Here is a 20,018-nt window from a genome sequence, read left to right on the forward strand (position 1 = left end):
ACCTTTAAGGGGTTAAGGGGCAGATCAGACACAGGTGAAGAGACTACAGAGTGAACTGGAGGAAACTGCCCAAAATGTAGCACAGAGAACATGTACGTTCCTAACATTTTTTGAGTAGTTTGAACCTTAGAAGATGAAGCAGTAAAGTTGAATTTTTGAACCACGTAAAAAGTGGTGTTAGCTTTGTATGTGTAGCATGGGCAGCCATCAGCCAGTGTTGCTGTGAGCCCTTAGAATGTGGCCAATGTGACTGAGGAACTGCATCTTAAATTGTATTTACTTTTAATTAATTAACTTATATTTAAAAACTTATACCTGATTTGATTATTAGAAGACTCTATTGGCAACAGCTTGGGCTGGTAAATCAACTTGATATAAAATGGGTAAAATATTTCATGAATATTTAGGGTCTGAATGGAGATGGGCTGTGAAGTATAAAATATACACCAGATTTCAAAGACTTAGTATGAGAAAAGTAAATATTTATTTAAAAAAATAATCAAATGTTGAAATAATATCTTGGATATATTACATTAAGTAAAATATTATTAAAATTAATATCTCCTGGTTTTTTTTTAATGTGGCCATAGAAAGTTAAAAATTACACACATGAAAAAGATTACACGGCCTACATTTTTCTGTTCAACAGCACAGTACTGGGACATGTACGTAAAAAATGCTTGAGATTTGAGTTAGTCCCTCAGACCTCAAATGCTGAAGGGTGGAGAGTAGGATGTGGAGAGCTAAAAAAAAAAATTCATCTGAAGCTTGTGACTGCAGTTACAGGAGACTGTACCAGCAAAGGAATTCTCTTTGTCACTAAAAAATAAAGCCACTCTAAGGACTCTGGCTGCAAGTTGTGACTTCTTTTCCCTTAGGTTCCAGATAAAATTGTGGTGTTTAGATTGAGAAAGTGGTTTCTACAATTATTAAAGTGATTATGAGCATGGACAGTATACAAAGAAATATAGAAAATGTATATACATACATATATTCACACACACGTCTTTGTTTTTGGTTAGCAAAATTCCTCTTGAGTTTACCTTGTTTCTGAAATACTCAAGATAAACTCAGACTTTATATCGGTGGTTCTCATCCTCAGTGTACCTGCCTATCAACCAGGGACCTTGCCACAAGTGGAGTTTGATCCAGTGAAGGATATATACTATGAGGATACAAAAATATGAGTATGTGAATGAACATATATGTATATATGTTCACTGGCTCCTCCAACTAACCTCCATTTTCTTCTCCTCTGCATCTCAGTGAGCACCACCATCTCGTGATTCTGCTACAGCTGGTTCTCAGTCCACTCTGAGAATCACTTTTTATCAAGGAGAGCCTCTGTAATCAATGCTGGTGTTGCAGTCCTTATGGCTGTCGTCTGAGGGTTTAAGATTTCACCGTTACTGTTTTCCTCCCCATAATTTATAAACATGCTAAGGACATCAGGCAGCCTCACAGCGCATCATCAAGAATCACTACAGTTTTTTTAGAAGCGCCGGTTTGATGCTGTTCCCCATACTTTATCTTCAGAGTGTCTCCTTAGTTAGGGCAAAACGTTCCCAGCTTGTGCTTCAGTATTTAAATGTTCATTTGATTAAAACTTTCAGTAAAGCAGCACTTTTATTCTAACCTTTAGGAAGGAAATCTGTCCTGGGTCTGATAAAAAGGTTGCAGTGAGGAAAAGGGGCCAGAAGGTAAGCGCCTAATTTCAGTAACCACGTGGTCTTAGGCTTTTTGAAGCTGGACAAGAGACCCACTCATCTGTGTACTCTGAAACAGATGCAGCCAGGACTCAGTGTGACCACTTAGATGCGTAAATATGGAATGCGTTACACTTAATCTATGTGCTCTCAGCGCACCGCCCTGTATTTTTGTTAGGTAACTATAATGAACTTGTTAATATTCCATATTAAAATACCATCCCCACCTCTAACGCGTCATGTCTCCCCATAAAATAAAAATGACCCATTAAAATCTCCAAATGGTTTAATCTGTTGTCCCTCAACAGAGTTGAGACTTAAAACTGAGAATGAAAATTTTGATAACACTTTCTACAAAAATGCTTTATTTAAAAATACGATCTTTTTAAAAAAAGAGACAACTTTTATATACAGTTACTTAGTTTAGGAACAGTCAAAAACACAATAAAATAAACCCAGATTTAGAAATTATGATTTGTAACATATACAATACGGACGCTGGGTGAGATCAAAGTTTAAATGTATGATTAAGCTTTTTGTCCCATCACATTTCAGTAATTCACATTTGTTAAAACCAGTGGCTTGGGACTAAAGAAAAGGTCTCGCGTGAATTCCTTCCTCTTCAGGGAACGGTGGCCACCCTTCCTGGCAGATACAGAAAGGCAGCGGCCAGGCAGTGTAATCTTATTTCTTTGAGTGTCTGTGCATCCCAAAATAACAAGTCTCCCATTTTTATTCTCTTTTTCCATTTTCTTCTTTGGGATTTATTTATGTCTGGCTCTAGTGCCAGGTCATCAATTCCAGGCCTTTTTAAAAATGGAAGTTCTAAGCACAAGGAGCATGAATGGCTATTGATAGCACAGGACTCAGAGCTAATGCCCTTAGGATATCAACATTCAACATGATTTTGGTCTCCAAGTCAGCAGTCCGAGCCACTATGAACCAATCTTTTTAAGCATGGTACTGAAATATTTCAAAGCACATTCAAATATCTTACAGATACTTCTTAATAAACCAGAAGAAATGGCTTGTCACCCAAAGCACTATTAGCTACTGTATTCAAGAGGCTATCTTGATGCCACAATCTGAAAGTTGTTTTTTTTTTTAAACTAACCACAGTGATTGCTTCTCAAAGTAGGGAACCCTAGCCATCTTCCTGGAGTATCACTTTTACTCAAAGTATCAATTTAACTTCTTTCCATTTGGAAAACATTTTTCCAGTCTTAAAAAGTTGTTGAATATATCCACGAGCAAAATCAGAATAATTTTAAAGATAAAACATACAACTTCAAAGAAATGACAAGGTGACATTTTTCGACGATGCCCTCATACCCTATCTCCTATGAGGAGTATTTCAGTAGTAACATCTATGAATCAATGACCTAGAAGACCCTGATTTATGAAAGTGTAGCCAGATCCTTACAGAGAGTAAATACAAATAAAATTCAAAGTCTTCACTCATCCTCTTGAGTTTCACCTTCAAAAATAACATAATTCTCTGATTATATATAGTCCTGTCTGTACTGATCAGGAAGAAAGCCAAGGAAAAAACTCTGGTTTATTTTCCACTGTTTAATAATTAGAGGAATATCTGCAGTCAGAGAAGATTGCTGGCTTACAAGTAAACGTACGATATATGCCATAAAAAATAGCAGAACTCCTGAATCCAAAAGATTTGAACATGACCCACCAAAAATAATGGAACCAGTAATTGTGGGTGGTTTTATCCTTCTTTCAGATTCACATTAAATTACATCATTCCTGTTCCTTACTTCCCTTTTTGTTGAAGAGGCAAACATACGGTGCTTTTCAGAATTATTTGTCGTTAATTATATTATCTCCTTTAAAAACTCCAAATCCACCAAGGACTCTTCCTCAATTCCAAAGAGATCTTTTCAGTATATCAAGGGGGTAAACCCCGACTGCCTGCCAACAATTACCACTCACCAAATGGAAAGTCAATGGTCATTCTCTGTATATATAAATAACATCTACAAAGAACAAAATGAAATTGCCAGTGAAAGTATATGAGACAAGTTTACAAAAAAAATTGTTTTTTAAAACAATGGGTCAACTTCATAAGGCCATGTAAGGAAATCATAATTTGTAAATCAAGTTGTCATCCAACACATTTAATATTTAAATATAGTTAAATATGACATTGGATCAAAAATGACCCTCAATAAGGATTCATCTCATTAATCCCACAATTTAATGAGACCATCCCAACCACATGTGATGACTTTAGAGGTTTCATGAGGGTGCCACACTGCCCCGATGCACACTTTATCATGAGCTTTAAATCGACTGTAGAGTTTTGTGGTCTTCCAGTCCCAGATATTCAATTTTCCATTTCCATCTCCTGAAATCACATAGCTAGAATAGGAAGGAAAAGAAATTCAAATTATTCAAAGACCTTAAAGTGGATAAGGAACAGAGAAAGTGTTTATCCTTTTCCCTGTAACCTTAAAAAAAGTCAATATGAATATACAATACTCAGTGAGAATAACAAGGTAGGGAATAAACAGTCTAGAATTTAAACTTCTACTAAAAGAATCTCCCCATTGAGCTATCAACCTATGAATAAAAATTTATTAACTTGGAAGACTGGGAAACCCAAGGGCCACAATAAATGCAGTATTAAATCACTCTCTAGACAGTCAGCAACAGTGAGGGGAACCAGCTTCACAAAGAGCCAGCAAACACCCCTTCTACCATAGTCAGACTCAACCACCTTCATAGTTATTTTCTGGCTCCAACATCTTTTGAAAATGTCTAAGACTGACTCAGAGGTAGGAATCTAAGGTACAATTCCCAGCCTAAACCTACAAGGTTACAGAGATTTCTGAATTACTTATATCTATATATTTTAGCTGAGAATAGGGGAATGGATGCAGAGTTTCACTCAGAGAGAGGCTCTATCTGGGCTCCACAAATCCAGTGCGGCCTAGAAATAGTCAAGGGCCGGATTTCAGGTTTCAACACAAAAGCTGCAGTGAAGTTGTTCGTGTCAACACTGTGATACAGAATTCTGCTGGTGTTCAATCACAGCAGTAGAGCCATTACAGTCTGCCTTGCCTTGTTAGAAGAGCAGAGAGAAAATACGGCATTGCCTGTGTAAACAGGAACTTATGATGTGGTTAAAGGGCACAGGACCAAGCGGTAGAAGGAGACACACTGCAGAACTTAAAAAAGCCAAATGTAGTTTTCGTAACGTGTTCCTGCCTTTCCAGCAGGCACTGTGACAGACTGCACCATTCTCATACAATTACATAGGCAAGAGGGATTTTTAAAGTGTTATTACTTGTACGACAGTAGTTTATATCATCATATTTGAATATGAGAACACGGGAGATTTCAACTTACCTCATGTCTGGTGAAAAGTCCACCTGACAAGCATAACCTGCTACCATATGGCCCTTAAAAATTTTTTTCTTATTTAGTCTAAATCTGTTCTGTGCTCCAAAAATTAAGATTTGGTTGTCCATTGATTGGCATGCTAGCCATTTCCCTGTAAATTCAAGAAATGGGACATTTTAGAGCAAGACCAAAAATTCTAAAAAGACTTTAAATATCTTCAGACATTAATATTCTCTTGTTACCAACTACTTTACAATAATAGGAAAATGAATTTACTATACTATCTATAGAGTATTATAAATGTGTTGCTGACAAGAGGGATTTATATATAAAGTAATGGATTTTGTGCATATAATCCCGTATCATTAAGCACTCTCCATATAAGAGCTCTTTTTGCTTACGTAAGGATATACAGAAGTTCTGAGTTTAGCATGAACAGGACTCAAGTAAAATTTTATGAAATTAAATTAATTTGAAGTACAACAGAACCATGAGGGAAAAAAGAATTATCTATGTTAATTATGGAAAAAGCAAAGATTACCTCTAGGTGAGAAAACCTAGGATTATTAAATAAAACTATTCAAAAAAGATATAGCACCAAAAAACCACAGTAACTGTATTGAAAGGCCAAATTGCATTTATCTACCCAAGATTCACCAAAGCCTCGAGAGCCTAAACTGTGGGATCTTTTTGCATCCTATGGTACTTGCAGACATTATTAACTGAGGAAGTGCTCCTAACAGTATTCAGTCTGAGAGAGTAAACAGCCTCGTTCTGGGCACAATGTTTGCAATGGGTAGTTTAAAAACACACGACATAAGATGCAGATACAAAGGGACAAATGTGATGAAGTATACAGTATGATGATTATCAAAATAGATAGAACTCAGGTTGCCCTTCTTCTAAAAATTATAGGGCATTTGACAAAAAGGATCACTGATTTGCTGGTGGCAGAATCCTTGATGGAACCATGAACTATTTCTTGCCTCTTTCCTTTTTCTTGTTCCTCACTCACAGGTGCTATGTGAGTTAGCGGTGATGTGATGACAGTGTTGCCCCAACATCAGACCCTCTACTTTAATACCCTCATGTAAAGCTATAATTATATCAGTAAACTGTCACAGTGTATCTGTAGTACAAATTACCCTGCACTTACAAGGCAATGCATTATTGCATAGAAAACAGTATTAGATGGAGTTATCTTTTTTTAATTTTGCCTGAGAAAATCTTTTATGGTAAATTGCTAAAGTGTTTTTATTATGGGGAAACCAGATCAAAATTTTCTATCCCCTGAAAGAGAAAGAACTCAAAATAAATCACTAAATGAACATGATTCTGTCGGAAGGAGAATTATTTAAAAAAAAAACAAACAACCTGATCCTCAGATGGAAATACTTGGATTGTTCAATGTTAGATGCAATTCAGTTTGTTTATTTTTTTTTAAAAACAAGAGAATGGGTGAGGTGACTCACTTATGAAAACCAGTGATTATTTCTAATTTTGAAAAGGTTTCCTTATACAAGTATGGCACTGTGACAGACTTGCCCTAGGAGGGAATGGCCAAAGTCTTTGAATATGGAAATCACACTTTGTCTTACAGGCTCATTTAAAAACACATTCTACCCACTAACTCACCATTTGGAGACAAAGTCACTGCGGGCATCGAGTGCATACTGGGCTCTGCTATGTACTTGAAATCCACAGGGATATCCCTAAAATCGAAAAACAGCTGATCAGAATAAATCATTTTTAAAAAGTACCTTTAGAAGAATTGTCCTTGAAACTAAAGAGATATTCTTGAAATTATATATTTAATAAAACCTTTCGTGAAACTTCCTGGGTGGAAGGAAAATCACAAAGTGGCATCCTGTTGCTTATTACAGATCTTTCACTTCACACGTGCCTTTCCATGAGAATTATAACGGTGTTGGTGGTTTTCCAATTCTATTTGACTTAAACTTTGAGCTTTATGTTAGAAAAAAATCTGTGACTAAAGTTCTTTAACAAGGAGTTCATCTCAAAATGCACCATACTAGGCAGAGGCAAAATGCCTGAGGCCAACCTACAGGGAGGCATCCTTATTCAACCTGCCAGTCAGGCCTGGACTTGCTACTTGGCAGGCAGGTGAGAGTGTGAAAGAGCCTTGAGCGATGCATGTGGCTGTTAGGCGAAGCTGTGTGGGGATCTGCGAGCAGGCGGAGCCCATCTAGAAGTAATGAGATTTCGGCATGGGTAAGGGAGATCAGGGTTTGGTATCTGGACATCTTCTATTCAGTTTACATGTGAAGGATTCTAGATGTGTATGGTGCAGGGGGAAAATGCATTAAGTAAATTCTTATGTGAGTGATACGAAGGATAAAACAAGAACAACAAAAATCCCAAACTAGTCACCCAGATCTAGAATCCTGACAATTTCCATATGCCTTTTTGTTTTTAATATTCTCCCTGATAAGAAATTCTTTAGTAATAGTGAAGGATTTTGGTCTCGTTGCTTTTCATGAGTGACCAGAAATGTTTTTTTACAGAATAATGTGTGGAAAATGTAGTCTGAAGAATAACACAGAATCTAAAGCAGCAATATCAATTTTTAACTATGGTTCAAGTTCCAAAACTTTAACTGGAAAATAATAATAACTGTAAGAATAATTTCCTTTTATGTAAGGATTTTCATTACCCATCTATCTACCCATCCAGAAGAAGCAAACGATTAGAAAAAAATCTCTATGGAGGGGGGAGATGCCTGGGTGGCTCAGTCGGTTAAGTGTCTGACTATTGGTTTTGGCTCAGGTCATGATCTAAAGGTTTGTGAGTTCGAGTCCTACACTGGGCTCTGTGCTGACAATGCGGAGCCTGCTTGGGATTCTCTTGCTCCTTTTCTCTCTGCCCCTCCCCACCTTGCTCTGTCTCTCAAAAAAAAAAAAAAAAAACTTAAAAGAAAAAACTTCTAGGAGGGTCTTGATTAAAAGAAAACATTTTTAGGTGTAACCTGAGGAATAATATCATATATCAAATTTCTAATGCTTTCTACCAATAAGAAGTGACATTTTAAAATAACCCAAATGTATTTAAAAAGAACCTCGGTCTGAAAAAGGCTCAACCATGTGTCTTGATCTTGCGGTTCGTGAGTATGAGCCCTGGATCAGACTCTGTGCTGGCAGCTCAGAACCTGGAACCTGCTTCGGTATCTGTGTCTCCCTCTCTCTCTCTGCCCCTGCCCCGCTCACTCTCTCTCTCAAAAATAAATCAACATTGAAAAAAATTTTTTAAAAAGCTCAACCATCTGACCGTCCTCATATAAAATTATTAGCCAAAAATCATCAGTAACATAGATTAAAATGTAAGAGCATTTCTAAATTAAATTAACCATAGTCTAGGTTCAGATCAATCAATGTTTTACTAAAAGTAAACCAAAAAAATGTATGTAGCTTCCTTCTTTCAAGGAGTCTTGGTACAATGAGCTGTAGAATAAAAAAGGAGTCTCCATGCTCTGTGGACTTCATTATTGCTAGTAAAAATGCCTGCTAGGCATAGTTATATTTGATAAACACAACCCTATTTTCTAATTAGAAACTGTAATTCAGTGTAATAAGCTAGTAACTTACATCTTACAAATAATCTTCAGTCTGGAAATGATATCATTGAAAAGCCCTTAACAAAATCCTATAAAATTTTTAAAGATAAACAGTTGGATCAACCTCTGTCAAATTTTCTTCTAAAAATATTTTAACAAAATAAATACCTTTGGGAGAAAACATGTCTCTGACACCTCATCCATTTATCAATTAGCATACCACAGGCTGCTCAATATGTAATTATAATCTCTTATTCTCCTTTAAAACTGTGTACTAGTCTTACTAATACAGTATTGTTTAAGAAAACCAAGTTTCCTTTAGTTTGTTTGCTTCTATCAAGGTGCTACTCTTGGCAGGTTTAGGGTGTAACAAGTTTAGCAAACAACACCTGTCTGAGAGCCCTAGTAGCAGTAATTTTCCTACTGGTGGGATTAGTTCTCACTTTGAGGTGGTCAGGACCTCCCTTCCTCTCCCAAGCAAGTTGCCAATTACACTAGTAACTGCCTTTCAGGGACAGTTGTATGGGGTGAAGGATATTTCCAGGGATCCTGAGGTGGTTTTGCTTCCTCCTTGTGTTTATAGCAAGACTGATCCTCACTTTCATTTCTTTCCAACTAATCAAACTGGATGCAAGTTATCTTCTTCTCTACCCACCAGATCTTCTTTCATCTAACTATCCAGCCATATAATTAATTCAGGTTCTGGGTGTTTTATGTAAGCCTCAGGGCATCCACAAGGGAAAAAGCCTCTAACAGATACACAAAAGAGAAAGAGAAAGAAATCAAAGCATACTACTATATAAAATCATCAAATCACAAAGGAAGAGAGGAAGAGAGAAAGGAATTAAGGAACTATAAACAGCCAGAAAACAATGAACAAAATGGTACTGGTAAGTCCATACCTATCAATAATTACTTTAAATGTAAATAGATACAAGAGATATATTCAGCTAAACTTAGCTGAATGGATAAAACAAAACAAAGGAAAAAACAAGACCCAACTCTACATTGTATGTAAGGACAAAACAGATGGAGAGTGAAAGGATGGAAAATATATTCCATGCAAATGGAAATCAAAAGAAAGCAGGGGTAGCTGCTCTACTTGTACGAAACAAAATAGACTTTAAGCCAAAAGCTGAAGTAGTAGAAAGGTCATTATATAATAATAAAGGGGTCAATTCCTCAAGAAGATGTAACAAATATAAATACATATATTCCCTACATCAGAGCACCTAAATATATAAAGCAAACATTAACAGATCTGAAGGGGAAAATAGATAGCAATACGGTAATAGCAGGGGACTTCAGTACCTCACTGTCAACAATAGATAGATCATCCAGACAGAAAGTCAATATGGAAACATTGCACTTAAATGACATATTAGACCAGACAGACTCAATTGACTTATACAGAACAATGCACCCAACAGCAACAGAATATACATTCTTCTCAAGTGCACGTGAAATACTCTCCAGGAAAGATCATCTGTTAGTCCACAAAAGAGTCGTAATATCTTTAAGAAGACCGAAACTGTATCATGCATCTTTTCTTTTCTTTTTTTTTTTTAAATTTTAATGTTTATTCATTTTTTGAGAGACAGAGACAAAGCACGAGCAGGGGAGGGACAGAGAGAGAGGGAGACATAGAATCAGAAGCAGGCTCCAGGCTCTGAGCTAGCTGTCAGCACTGAGCCCGATGCGGGGCTCGAACCCACAAACTGCGAGATCATGACCTGAGCCGAAGTCAGTTGCTTAACTGACTGAGCCACCCAGGTACCCCTATCATGCATCTTTTCTAACCACTATGGTATGAAGCTGGAAATCAATTACAAGAAAACTGGAACATGTACAAGTATGTGGAGATTAACAACATGCTACTAAACAAAACACAAGTCAAAGATGTAATCAAAAGGGAAATCAAAACTATCCTGAGACAAATGAAAATAGAAAAACAACATACCAAAACTTATGGGATATGGCAAAAGCCAGAGGGAAGTTTATATTGAAAAACACCTACATTAAGCAAGAAGAATCTCAAATAAACAATTAAACTTTACACTTGAAGGAACTGGGAAAAGAACAACCTATGTCCAAGTTAGCAGAAAGAAGAAAATAACAAAGATCAGAGAGGAAGTACATGAAATAGAGACTAAAAAGATAACAGAAAAGATCAATGAAACTAAGAGCTGTGTTTTTGAAAAAGAAAATCGCCATTTAGCTAAGCTAAGAAAAAAAAGAGAAAAACTCAAAAACAGAAATGAAAGAGACATTACAGCTGATAATAGAGAAACACTAAGGATCATGAGAAACTACTATGAACAATTATATACCAACAAATTAGAAAACCTAGAAGAAATGGATAAATTCCTAGGAACATGCAATTTACCAAGACTGAATCATGAAGAAATAGAAAATCTGAACATGACTATAAGGATATTGAAGCAGTAATCAATAATCACCCAACAACAACAAAAGTTCAGGACCAGATGGCTTCACTGGTGAGTTACACCAAACATTTAAAGAAGAATTAATATTAATCCTTTTCAAACTCTTTCAAAAAATAGAGGAGAATTCTTCAAAATTGATTTTATAAGGCCAATATTACCCTGATACCAAAGCCAGACAAGAACACTACAAGAAAAGAAAATTAGAGGCCAACATCCCTGATAAATATAGATGCAAAAATACTCAATAAGTTTTAGCAGACTGAATTCAACAGTACATTAAGGAAATCATACGACATGATCAAGTGGCATTTATTCTTGAGATGCAACGATAATCAACATATGCAAATCAATAAATGAGATACAAAAATGAAGGCTAAAAATTATATAATCTCAATAAATGCAAAAAAATTTCAAAATGCAACATCCTTTCATAATAGAAAGTCACAATAAACTGGGTATATATGAAAGATACCCATGTGTGGCAAGACCACAGCTAACATCACACTTAACTGTAAAAGGCTGAAAGCTTTTCCTCTAAGATCAGGAAGGGTGTCTCCTCTAACCACTTCTATTCAACATGATAGTATTAGGAATCCTAGTCAGAGCAGTCAGGCAAGAAGAAAAAGGCATCCAAGTCAAAAAGAAGTAAAATGTCTCTGCAAATGGCATGATATTATATATAGAAAATCTAATGACTTCACAAAAACCACTGTTAGAACTAATACATGACTCAGTGAAGTTGCAAGATACAAACTTGATATTCAAAAACCAGTTGCATTTCTAGGCAATAACAATGAGCTACTGGAAAAATAAATTGAGAAAAACAATCCCATTTATAGTAGCATCAAAAAACAAGAAAATACTTAGGAATAAAGTTAACCAAGAAGGTAAAAGATCTGTACATTGAAAAATATAAAACTTTGATGAAAGAAACTGAAGATGACATAGATAAGTGGAAAGATATTGCACGTTCATGGATCTGAAGGATTAACACTGTTATTTATTTATTTTTTTTTAATGTTTTATTTATTTCTAGGAGAGAGAGAGACAGCATGAGCAGGGGAGGGTCAGAGAGAGAGGGAGTCACAGACTGAAACAGGCTCCAGGCTCCGAGCTGGCAGTCAGCACAGAGCCCAACGCGGGGCTCAAACCCACGAACCGCGAGATCATGACCTAAGCGAAAGTCGGACGCTTAACCGACTAAGCCACCCAGGCGCCCCGGATTAACATTGTTAAAATGTCCACAATACCCAAATCAGTCTATAGATCTGATTCCATATCTACCAAAATTCCAATGACATTTTTGACAGAATTAGAACAACAATCCTTAAACTGTATGGAACCACGAAAGACTCTAAAGAAGTCCTGAGAAAGAATAAAGCTGGAGGCATCAAACTTCCTGATTTTAACTATAATACAAAGCTATAGTAATCAAAACAGAAATGGTATTGGTGTAAAAACAGACACACATAGCAAATGGGACCAAACAGAGAGCCCAGAACTAAATTCATGCATATATAAACAACTAATTTTTGACAGAGGAGCATAAAGTATACAATGGAGTAAGTATAGTCTCTTCAATAAACGGTGCTGGGAAAACCTGATATTGACATGCATAAAAATGAAACAGGACCCCTGTCTTACACTGCACATAAAAATCAAGTCAACATGGATTGGAGACTTGAACATAAGACCTGAAACTCCTGGAAGGAAACATAGGAGATAAGCTCCTGCATATTGGTCTTTGCAAATATTTTCTGGATTAGACACCTTAAGCCAGGCAACAAAAACAAAAATAAACAGGTGGGACAACCTCAAAGTGAAAAGCTTCTGTACGGTAAAGAAAACCGTCAACAAAATGCAAAGGCAATGTAAGGAGTGGGCAGAAAATATCTGCAAAGCATATATCCAATTACGGGCAACATCCAAAATATATAAGGAACTTGTACAACTATTATCAAAAATCCAAATAACCCAGTTAAAAACTGGGCAAAGGACCTGAAGAGACACTTTCCCACAGAAGACATACAAATGGCCAACAGATACAGGAAAGTGCTCGACAGCACTCATCATCAGGGAAATGCAAATCAAAGCCATAATGAGACATCACCTTACACGTTAGGATGGCTATTGGCAAAAAGACAAGAAACAACAAATGCTGTTGAGGGTGTGGAGAAAAGGGAACCCTTGTACACTGTTGGTGGAAATGTCAACTGGTACATATAGCTACTATGGGAAACAGTATGGAGATTCCTCAAGAAATTTAAAATGATCCATCAGTCCTACTTCTGGGTATATATCCAAAGGAAATGAAATCACTATCCTGAAGAGATTATTTGTACGCTCATGTTCAATGCAGCATTATTCACAATAGCCAAGGTATGGAAACAACCTAAGTGTGAAAGAATGGATAAGAAAAATGTGGTATTTACATGTATGACATTCAGCCTATAAAAAGGGGAATGCTGTCATTTGCAACAACATGGATGAACCTGGATGGCGTTATGCTAAGTGAAATAGGCCAGAAAGAGAAAGACAAGTACTACATCTTATCACTTATATGTGCAATCTTAAAAGAAAAAAAAAGTCAAACTCATAGAAACTAAGTAGGCTGGTGGCTGCCAGAGGCTTCGATCGGGGTAGGGAAATACATGGTAAAAGGGTACAAACTTAGTTGTAAGATGAATAGGTCTGAGGATCTAATGTATAACATGGTGACTGTACTTATAAGACTGTATTGTATAATTAAAATTTGCTAAGAAAGCAGACAGAATCTAAGTGTTCTTACCAAACAAAAAAGGTAAATATTGAAATACTGTAAAGTAGAAGATGAGCTAACTTGGTAGGAATCCTTTCACAGTGGATACATATATTAAATTATTATGTTATAAACTTTAAATATCTTACAAATTTATTTGTCAGTTATACCTTAATAGAGCTGGAAAGAAACCCTTAAGCTTTGTAATCAGCTTAATACAAGTTTGAATTCTGGCCTTTCATGTATCATGAAACCTGAGGCAAATTGCTTAACCTATTAACTAGTTTCCTCATCTATGAAACAGGGATAGCAAATATATCTATCTCAGAAGACTACTTTGCACATGAAATGAAAGAGTTCACAAAACATGCTTAGGATGCTTGGCACACAGAAAGGACTCAACAGATACAGCATCATTAACGACTCCCTTTAGATACTCAGTGCATATGGAGTGCCAGGCACTGTGCTGGCGCTGGGGACACACTGCAAGCATGGCTGACACATTTTCAGGAAAGAGGAACAAATATGCAAGCACTGGAAAGCACTGGGAAGATGCTGTGTGGGATCACAGACAGGAGACGCCTATCCTTATGTGAGGATTGGTGAGGAAGGCTCCAGTAGCAAACGGGGATTAAACTGAGTTTGTCTAAAGGATGTCATCATTTATAGTCAAACAGTATGACTCTTAGGAGTATTTCTTCAGCTCTGAGAAGGGAAAACAAGACACATGCTGACATCACCCCTCAATTTAATCAAAATATTTTGCTGACCAATGCTCTCACTTAGAAAAGACACACAAGTGTTCTTGGAGCCATGCAACCGGTGCATCATTTAAATCTTTACCAATTTCTTTTAAACCGTTCCACATTTTAAAACAGAGCTGAAATACTGTCTGAAGATAGAAACATCTGAAAGCTTAAGTATAATCAAACTGTTAAAGCATATAAACAAAACAAGTACATGTATATGTTTATGCTTCGGAGTACTGTGCAAGTAGTCTAAAGCAGCTCATATAAACCTTGGGTCCATATCAGATTCTGTGCATGTAACAACATTTCTGAAGTAAGAGAGATCTTAGTTATAAGACAGTCTCAAAGCATGGACTTGAAGGATGACATAAAAACTATACATAAAGGAGAAAGTCAGCTCCTCATGAACTGGAGTAATTTGTAGGGGTGTACTGGTGCTGAGTGTGGGAGAAATTGCAGTGAAATTACATGAAACCTTCAATTACTCAAAGTTCCCTGACAATGGTTAGGGACCTGCTCAGCTCCCCAAAGGGACTCAGTTTTCAGTTTCAGGAGGAAACTACTGGCTGTAGTTCAGGGCTTCCCATTTCCTAAAGCAGAGCAACTTCTACGGTAAGAAGTCACATTTTCTTTCTTCTTTTTTTTTTTTTAAATTTTTTAATGTTTTATTTATTTCTGAGAGAGAGAGACAGCGTGAGCAGGGAAGGGTCAGAGAGAGAGACACACACACAGAATCTGAAGCAGGCTCCAGGCTCTGAGCTGGCTGTCAGCACAGAGCCCGATGCAGGGCTCAAACCCACGAGCTGTGAGATCATGACATGAGCCGAAGTTGGACGCACAACTGAATGAGCTCCCAGGTGCCCCAGAGAAGTCACATTTTCTAGTCCCTGTAAGGCTATAACCACGGTTCAGCTATGCTTCCTGACTATAGAAACAACCTAGGCTCCATCCAAACATTCATTTTAACAAAAGGATTATTATGCAATTCTTTGTAAAGAAATTATAAAACATGACCTACGACGCGGAGTGAAACTAGCTTTAGTATTTCTTGGCTTTAGAAAAATATTTTGGTTTTTTGTTTTCCTCTCTGGGAAAGCAACATTAACCAATACAGTCTACAAATAAAACATTTGTTTTTCTACCATTATGGGCTACCACAATGGGTGATGACACAAGGCAATTTTCAGTACTAAATAATCATAATGTAGACGTTTAAAAAATTAAGATATTTTAAGATATTTTCTTTGGCTCTAAGGCCAGGATCTAACACTCAATGCTAGCCATGAACAATATAGTCTAAAAATCTGTGGGCCCTATGTGTCCTCACTCATTTTACAAAGCACCTAATAAACAATGTAAGTCAACACAATATAAATTTGTTGGCAATGTAGGAAAAATAACTCAAAACACATAACCTATGGATAGACTGTCCCAAGACTACTAAAGGTAGCATGTCTAAATTTTTACTTCCATATTCTGGATACTTAAATATTTAAAAGAGTTCGGTTGGCAAGCCAGAGATCACAGTTGTGAAAATCTTCAAATGGTTGCAGATTATGAGGGCTGGTCTTTCTTTGGCTACAAAGTTTTAAATTGCTTGCTCTTTATATATGAATCAGATTTTCTGACAGAAACTCACCATTCCCAAACTCTGAGGCTCTTGTCGTCAGATGTGCTCACAAATCTCCTATTCTCATCCACGAAAACAATGGTGTTGACAGCTCCCAAATGCCGATCGTACTCCTGAACAATTTCTCCACTTCGAATGTCCCACTGTACATCAGACAAGAGGTAAACACAGAAGTGGAGCAGATTGATGAAAATAAAGAAAGATCAGAACTATGGAAAGTGAAGGAGAAAAAGATCTCTAACATAACATTTTTTACAACTGACTATTTTCTACTAAAAGCAGCAATCCCTAAGAGCAGCAAAAGTTAAACATGTTACTATTCTTTATTCCATCCCCTAATACAACATAAACTGTACAAATCTTACTAAAATACTGTGAGAAGACTTACCTGCACAATCTTTTTATCAGACATACCAGCTACAAAGAGATTTTGCTTATCTTCATCAGGATTGAATTTGACACAATAGGGCACTTTTCGATTTGTAAATCGTGATATGCACTGTCCTAAAACCAAAGACTCAAGTTAGGGTAGGTAAAATAAACTCTGGGATTAAAAACTAGAGGTCATCTGCTTAATAAATTTTGGGGAAGGACAGCCTGCTTGTTCTTTAGTATAAACTGCGTTATTCTTTTTCACAGGTTCTTAATGACTAAAAATAATTTTTCAAAAGTAAATCATCAATTGCAGAATAGGTAAAACGATTATGACGTGGAGCCAGAGATAAGAGCCCCTGTGGGTTAAGAGTATGGGCTTTGGCATTAGACCTTGGTTTAAATCAGTTCATTTACTAGCTGTGTGACTCTGGAAAAGTTACCTCGTTAATCTTCAATTTCTTCATCTATTATAATGATAAGAATAATTATAGGGATATTTTAAGAATTGAATGCAATACTGGATATAAGTGCACAGCACAATGCCTGGTAAACAGTAAGTTTCAATAAATATTAGCTATTATTATTACCCTTAAAATTCAGTAAGATGAAAGATGGTTATACAAAATCATAGCGGCCACAATGTACTGATGCAATTTAATGTTTATGAATATATAAAACCAACTGGCCTGTGGGCCTGTAAACTGACTTACATTTTAATCAATGTGGGCAATTAAATTTAATGTTCTTCAGACATTTATTGTGCTTCAAGTATGTGCAATGCCCTGTGCTAGGTGATGGAAGGGAACAAGAAGATCAATTAAATAGTCTATGGAAGATTTCAAATTAGCTTGTCTATCAGCGTGTTTGCTTTATAAATTGTATTTGGTGGAAACAAAACTTCACAGTACAAAAGCAACTTATGTAGTTGAGTTTCACCTCTACATTTTGTGGGATTAGCTAATAGTAGTATGAGAATCAGCAGTTCTAGATGGCACCATTTGCCACAGAAGACTGCTCACACTGTTTCATTTATCAATGCTAATGTAGAAGTTAAATAAGTATTAGTATTAGTACAAGTGGGTCTTACCTGTCTCAGTGTCCCAGAGCTTAAGATACCTATCATAGGCTGCGCTGAGGAACTGTGTTCCTGCAGTATTAAAGCAGATGTCCCTAACAGCTTTACTGTGACCTAAAGGTAGAGACAATACAAATGGAGGCGAGTTGAAATATCTTCTTTTAAAATACAAACACCATAAGAGAAATAGCATTTTCAAGCCACCCTTTGAGTCAAAATCTCTGGAATCCTATCCCCTGACTTACTGACTCAGACTGAGTTAGGTGTGGGCTTGGGAATGTAGGTGGTTTTTTATTCCCCCTTCAAAAAGCTCCCTAAGTGTTTCTGATACATAACATTTAGATAAGAACCAAGAGAAAAGCGCTAACATTTTTTTTTTTTTAAAGTTGGTCATAGCAATCTTTTAATATGTAATACACATAACTGATGACTAAGCAGTCAAGACTTTAAGGAAACATAACAGGCCAATTATTGCCAACGAAAAAGAAGGGACTAGTGACATGTGGGAGGTTCACTCTCCAGATTACTTACTAAGTGAAACAAAGTGACCTAACCCTCAAGTTTATGGAATCACAGCTCTTCTTCAATAGCTGTAGATTTCTGTGATCACATTACCAAGTTTCATAGAAGTGAATACAGAATCTCAGAGACTAATAAACCTTTTTGAAACAAATATCAACTTCTATTTTGTTTTAAGATAGAATTTTGATAGTAAATTAATTTTAAGGTGCTTTGCTTGGAAATCAATCCTGCCAGACCAGTCAACTCTTGTGAAAGTTACAAGGAAAAATACAATGAGGCTAAATGAAAGCAGAAATTTTCCTATTTTTTACCACCCCATCATGACCAAGAGTGACAAGTACAGTTGTGCAAAATATGCACTGCACAAGTTGTCAACGATGCACAGCAGCCCTGAACCACCACCACCAGTGAACTAGTCAGGCTATGTGCTACAGTAATTAGGCATTCTTTCCTATGGCAAGAATCGCATCTTCCGAAAGGTGATTTTCAGTTTTCCACTAAAAAACTGTCTGCCAGTGCAGGGGAGACAGATGGGGACCAAAGCCACTAAATGTACAGGAGGTATTTTTGTTCCCCCGTGCACTGCTGAGAGCCTTCCCACAAGTCCCCCTACAAGCTGCTACAGCACCTTGGACAGTATTTATTTGTGTGGTGAGGCCCTAAAATCATAACAAAGCCTGCAGCATGGACTCCCACTTGAATCTAAAAAGAGAGCCACTACGATTTACACAAATAGTGTTTTAACGATGTACAGTTAAATCTGGAAACATAACCAGCCTTCATATGAAATCTGACAAAAACTGTAAACAATTCTCTACCAGAAAGCTTTGCCACAAAGCCATTCTCTTTTTGGCCTTATTTTCACCTTCGAGGAGTTCAGTCAATCTTATCCTTTCGTATGTTTCAGCTGTCAATTCCTAACTTCTCTTCAGAGCCCAACATCAGGCTATCTAATTGCTTACTGGACATTTTCATCTCCATGTCCCAAAGGCAGCTCAAATTTAACAAGTGATACCTCATCATCCTCTTGTTTCTGCTCCTGGCAAGTGGCACCACCATGCACCCAGCCAGCCGGGAGGCACCCTAGATTCCTGCTGCACCCTCCTCGCTTACATCCAGAACTGAGTCCTCCTGACGTTTAACTCCTGATTGTTTTCCCTCCCTGTGCGCTGCGTTAGTCTTTTCATCTCTAATCCAGACCAATGAAATAACCCTGTAATTCATCTCCTTGCCAGCAGGCCTGCCCCACCAAAACATCTTCCATACTGCCACTGTGATCTCTGTAAACTTCAAATCTGACCAAGTTAATTTCCTACAAAAGCTGTTTAATGAGTGGCTTTCTGAGGCCCTCTGAATAGAGGGAGACACAGAATCTGAAGCAGGCTCCAGGCTCTGAGCTGTCAGCACAGAGCCCAATGAGGGGCTTGAACTCATAAACCCTGAGATCATGACCTGAGCCAAAGTCGGATGCTTAAGTAACTGAGCCACCAAGGCACCGAATCTGCACTCCCTACTAACGGCATGTAAGGTCCTCCGTGCTCTGCCTCTGGTTATACTGCTTGTTCTGCTTGTCATCTCTCACCATTTCCCATACCCTGGTACCTCTGATATCCACCTGCCTGCCCCAAAGCAGCATGCTTTCTCAAGCCACTTTTGTCTATGTGGAAGGACTTACTCCCTCTTCAAGACTCAGCTCAAGTTTTTGAAGACTTTCCTTCATTATTGGTATAGTAAAATTACTGTCAATGATGTTATCTTAGTTTAAAAAGTCTTTCCAAACAGGGGCGCCGGGGTGGCTGTCGGTTAAGGGTTCGACTTTGGCTCA

At 37.2% G+C, this 20,018-nt stretch overlaps 1 protein-coding gene across 1 annotated transcript in view; it reads right to left on the reverse strand.

The window, feature by feature from the left end:
- Positions 1 to 2,801: 2,801 nt before the first annotated feature.
- The window catches only part of CDC40 (cell division cycle 40), a 57,508-nt gene continuing 40,291 nt past the window's right edge, over positions 2,802 to 20,018 (reverse strand). The window contains exons 10-15 of the mRNA XM_039223967.1: positions 17,684 to 17,785; positions 16,610 to 16,725; positions 16,231 to 16,364; positions 6,702 to 6,778; positions 5,073 to 5,217; positions 2,802 to 4,082 (exon numbers count right to left, since the gene is read on the reverse strand). Coding sequence (XP_039079898.1) covers positions 3,905 to 4,082; positions 5,073 to 5,217; positions 6,702 to 6,778; positions 16,231 to 16,364; positions 16,610 to 16,725; positions 17,684 to 17,785 — 752 coding nt within the window. The 3' untranslated portion in view covers positions 2,802 to 3,904. The remainder of the gene's footprint in view (positions 4,083 to 5,072; positions 5,218 to 6,701; positions 6,779 to 16,230; positions 16,365 to 16,609; positions 16,726 to 17,683; positions 17,786 to 20,018) is intronic.

This window comes from Hyaena hyaena, unplaced genomic scaffold (assembly GCF_003009895.1).
Source record: "Hyaena hyaena isolate Hyena2069 unplaced genomic scaffold, ASM300989v1 scaffold_1513, whole genome shotgun sequence".
NCBI classification, from domain to species: domain Eukaryota; kingdom Metazoa; phylum Chordata; class Mammalia; order Carnivora; family Hyaenidae; genus Hyaena; species Hyaena hyaena.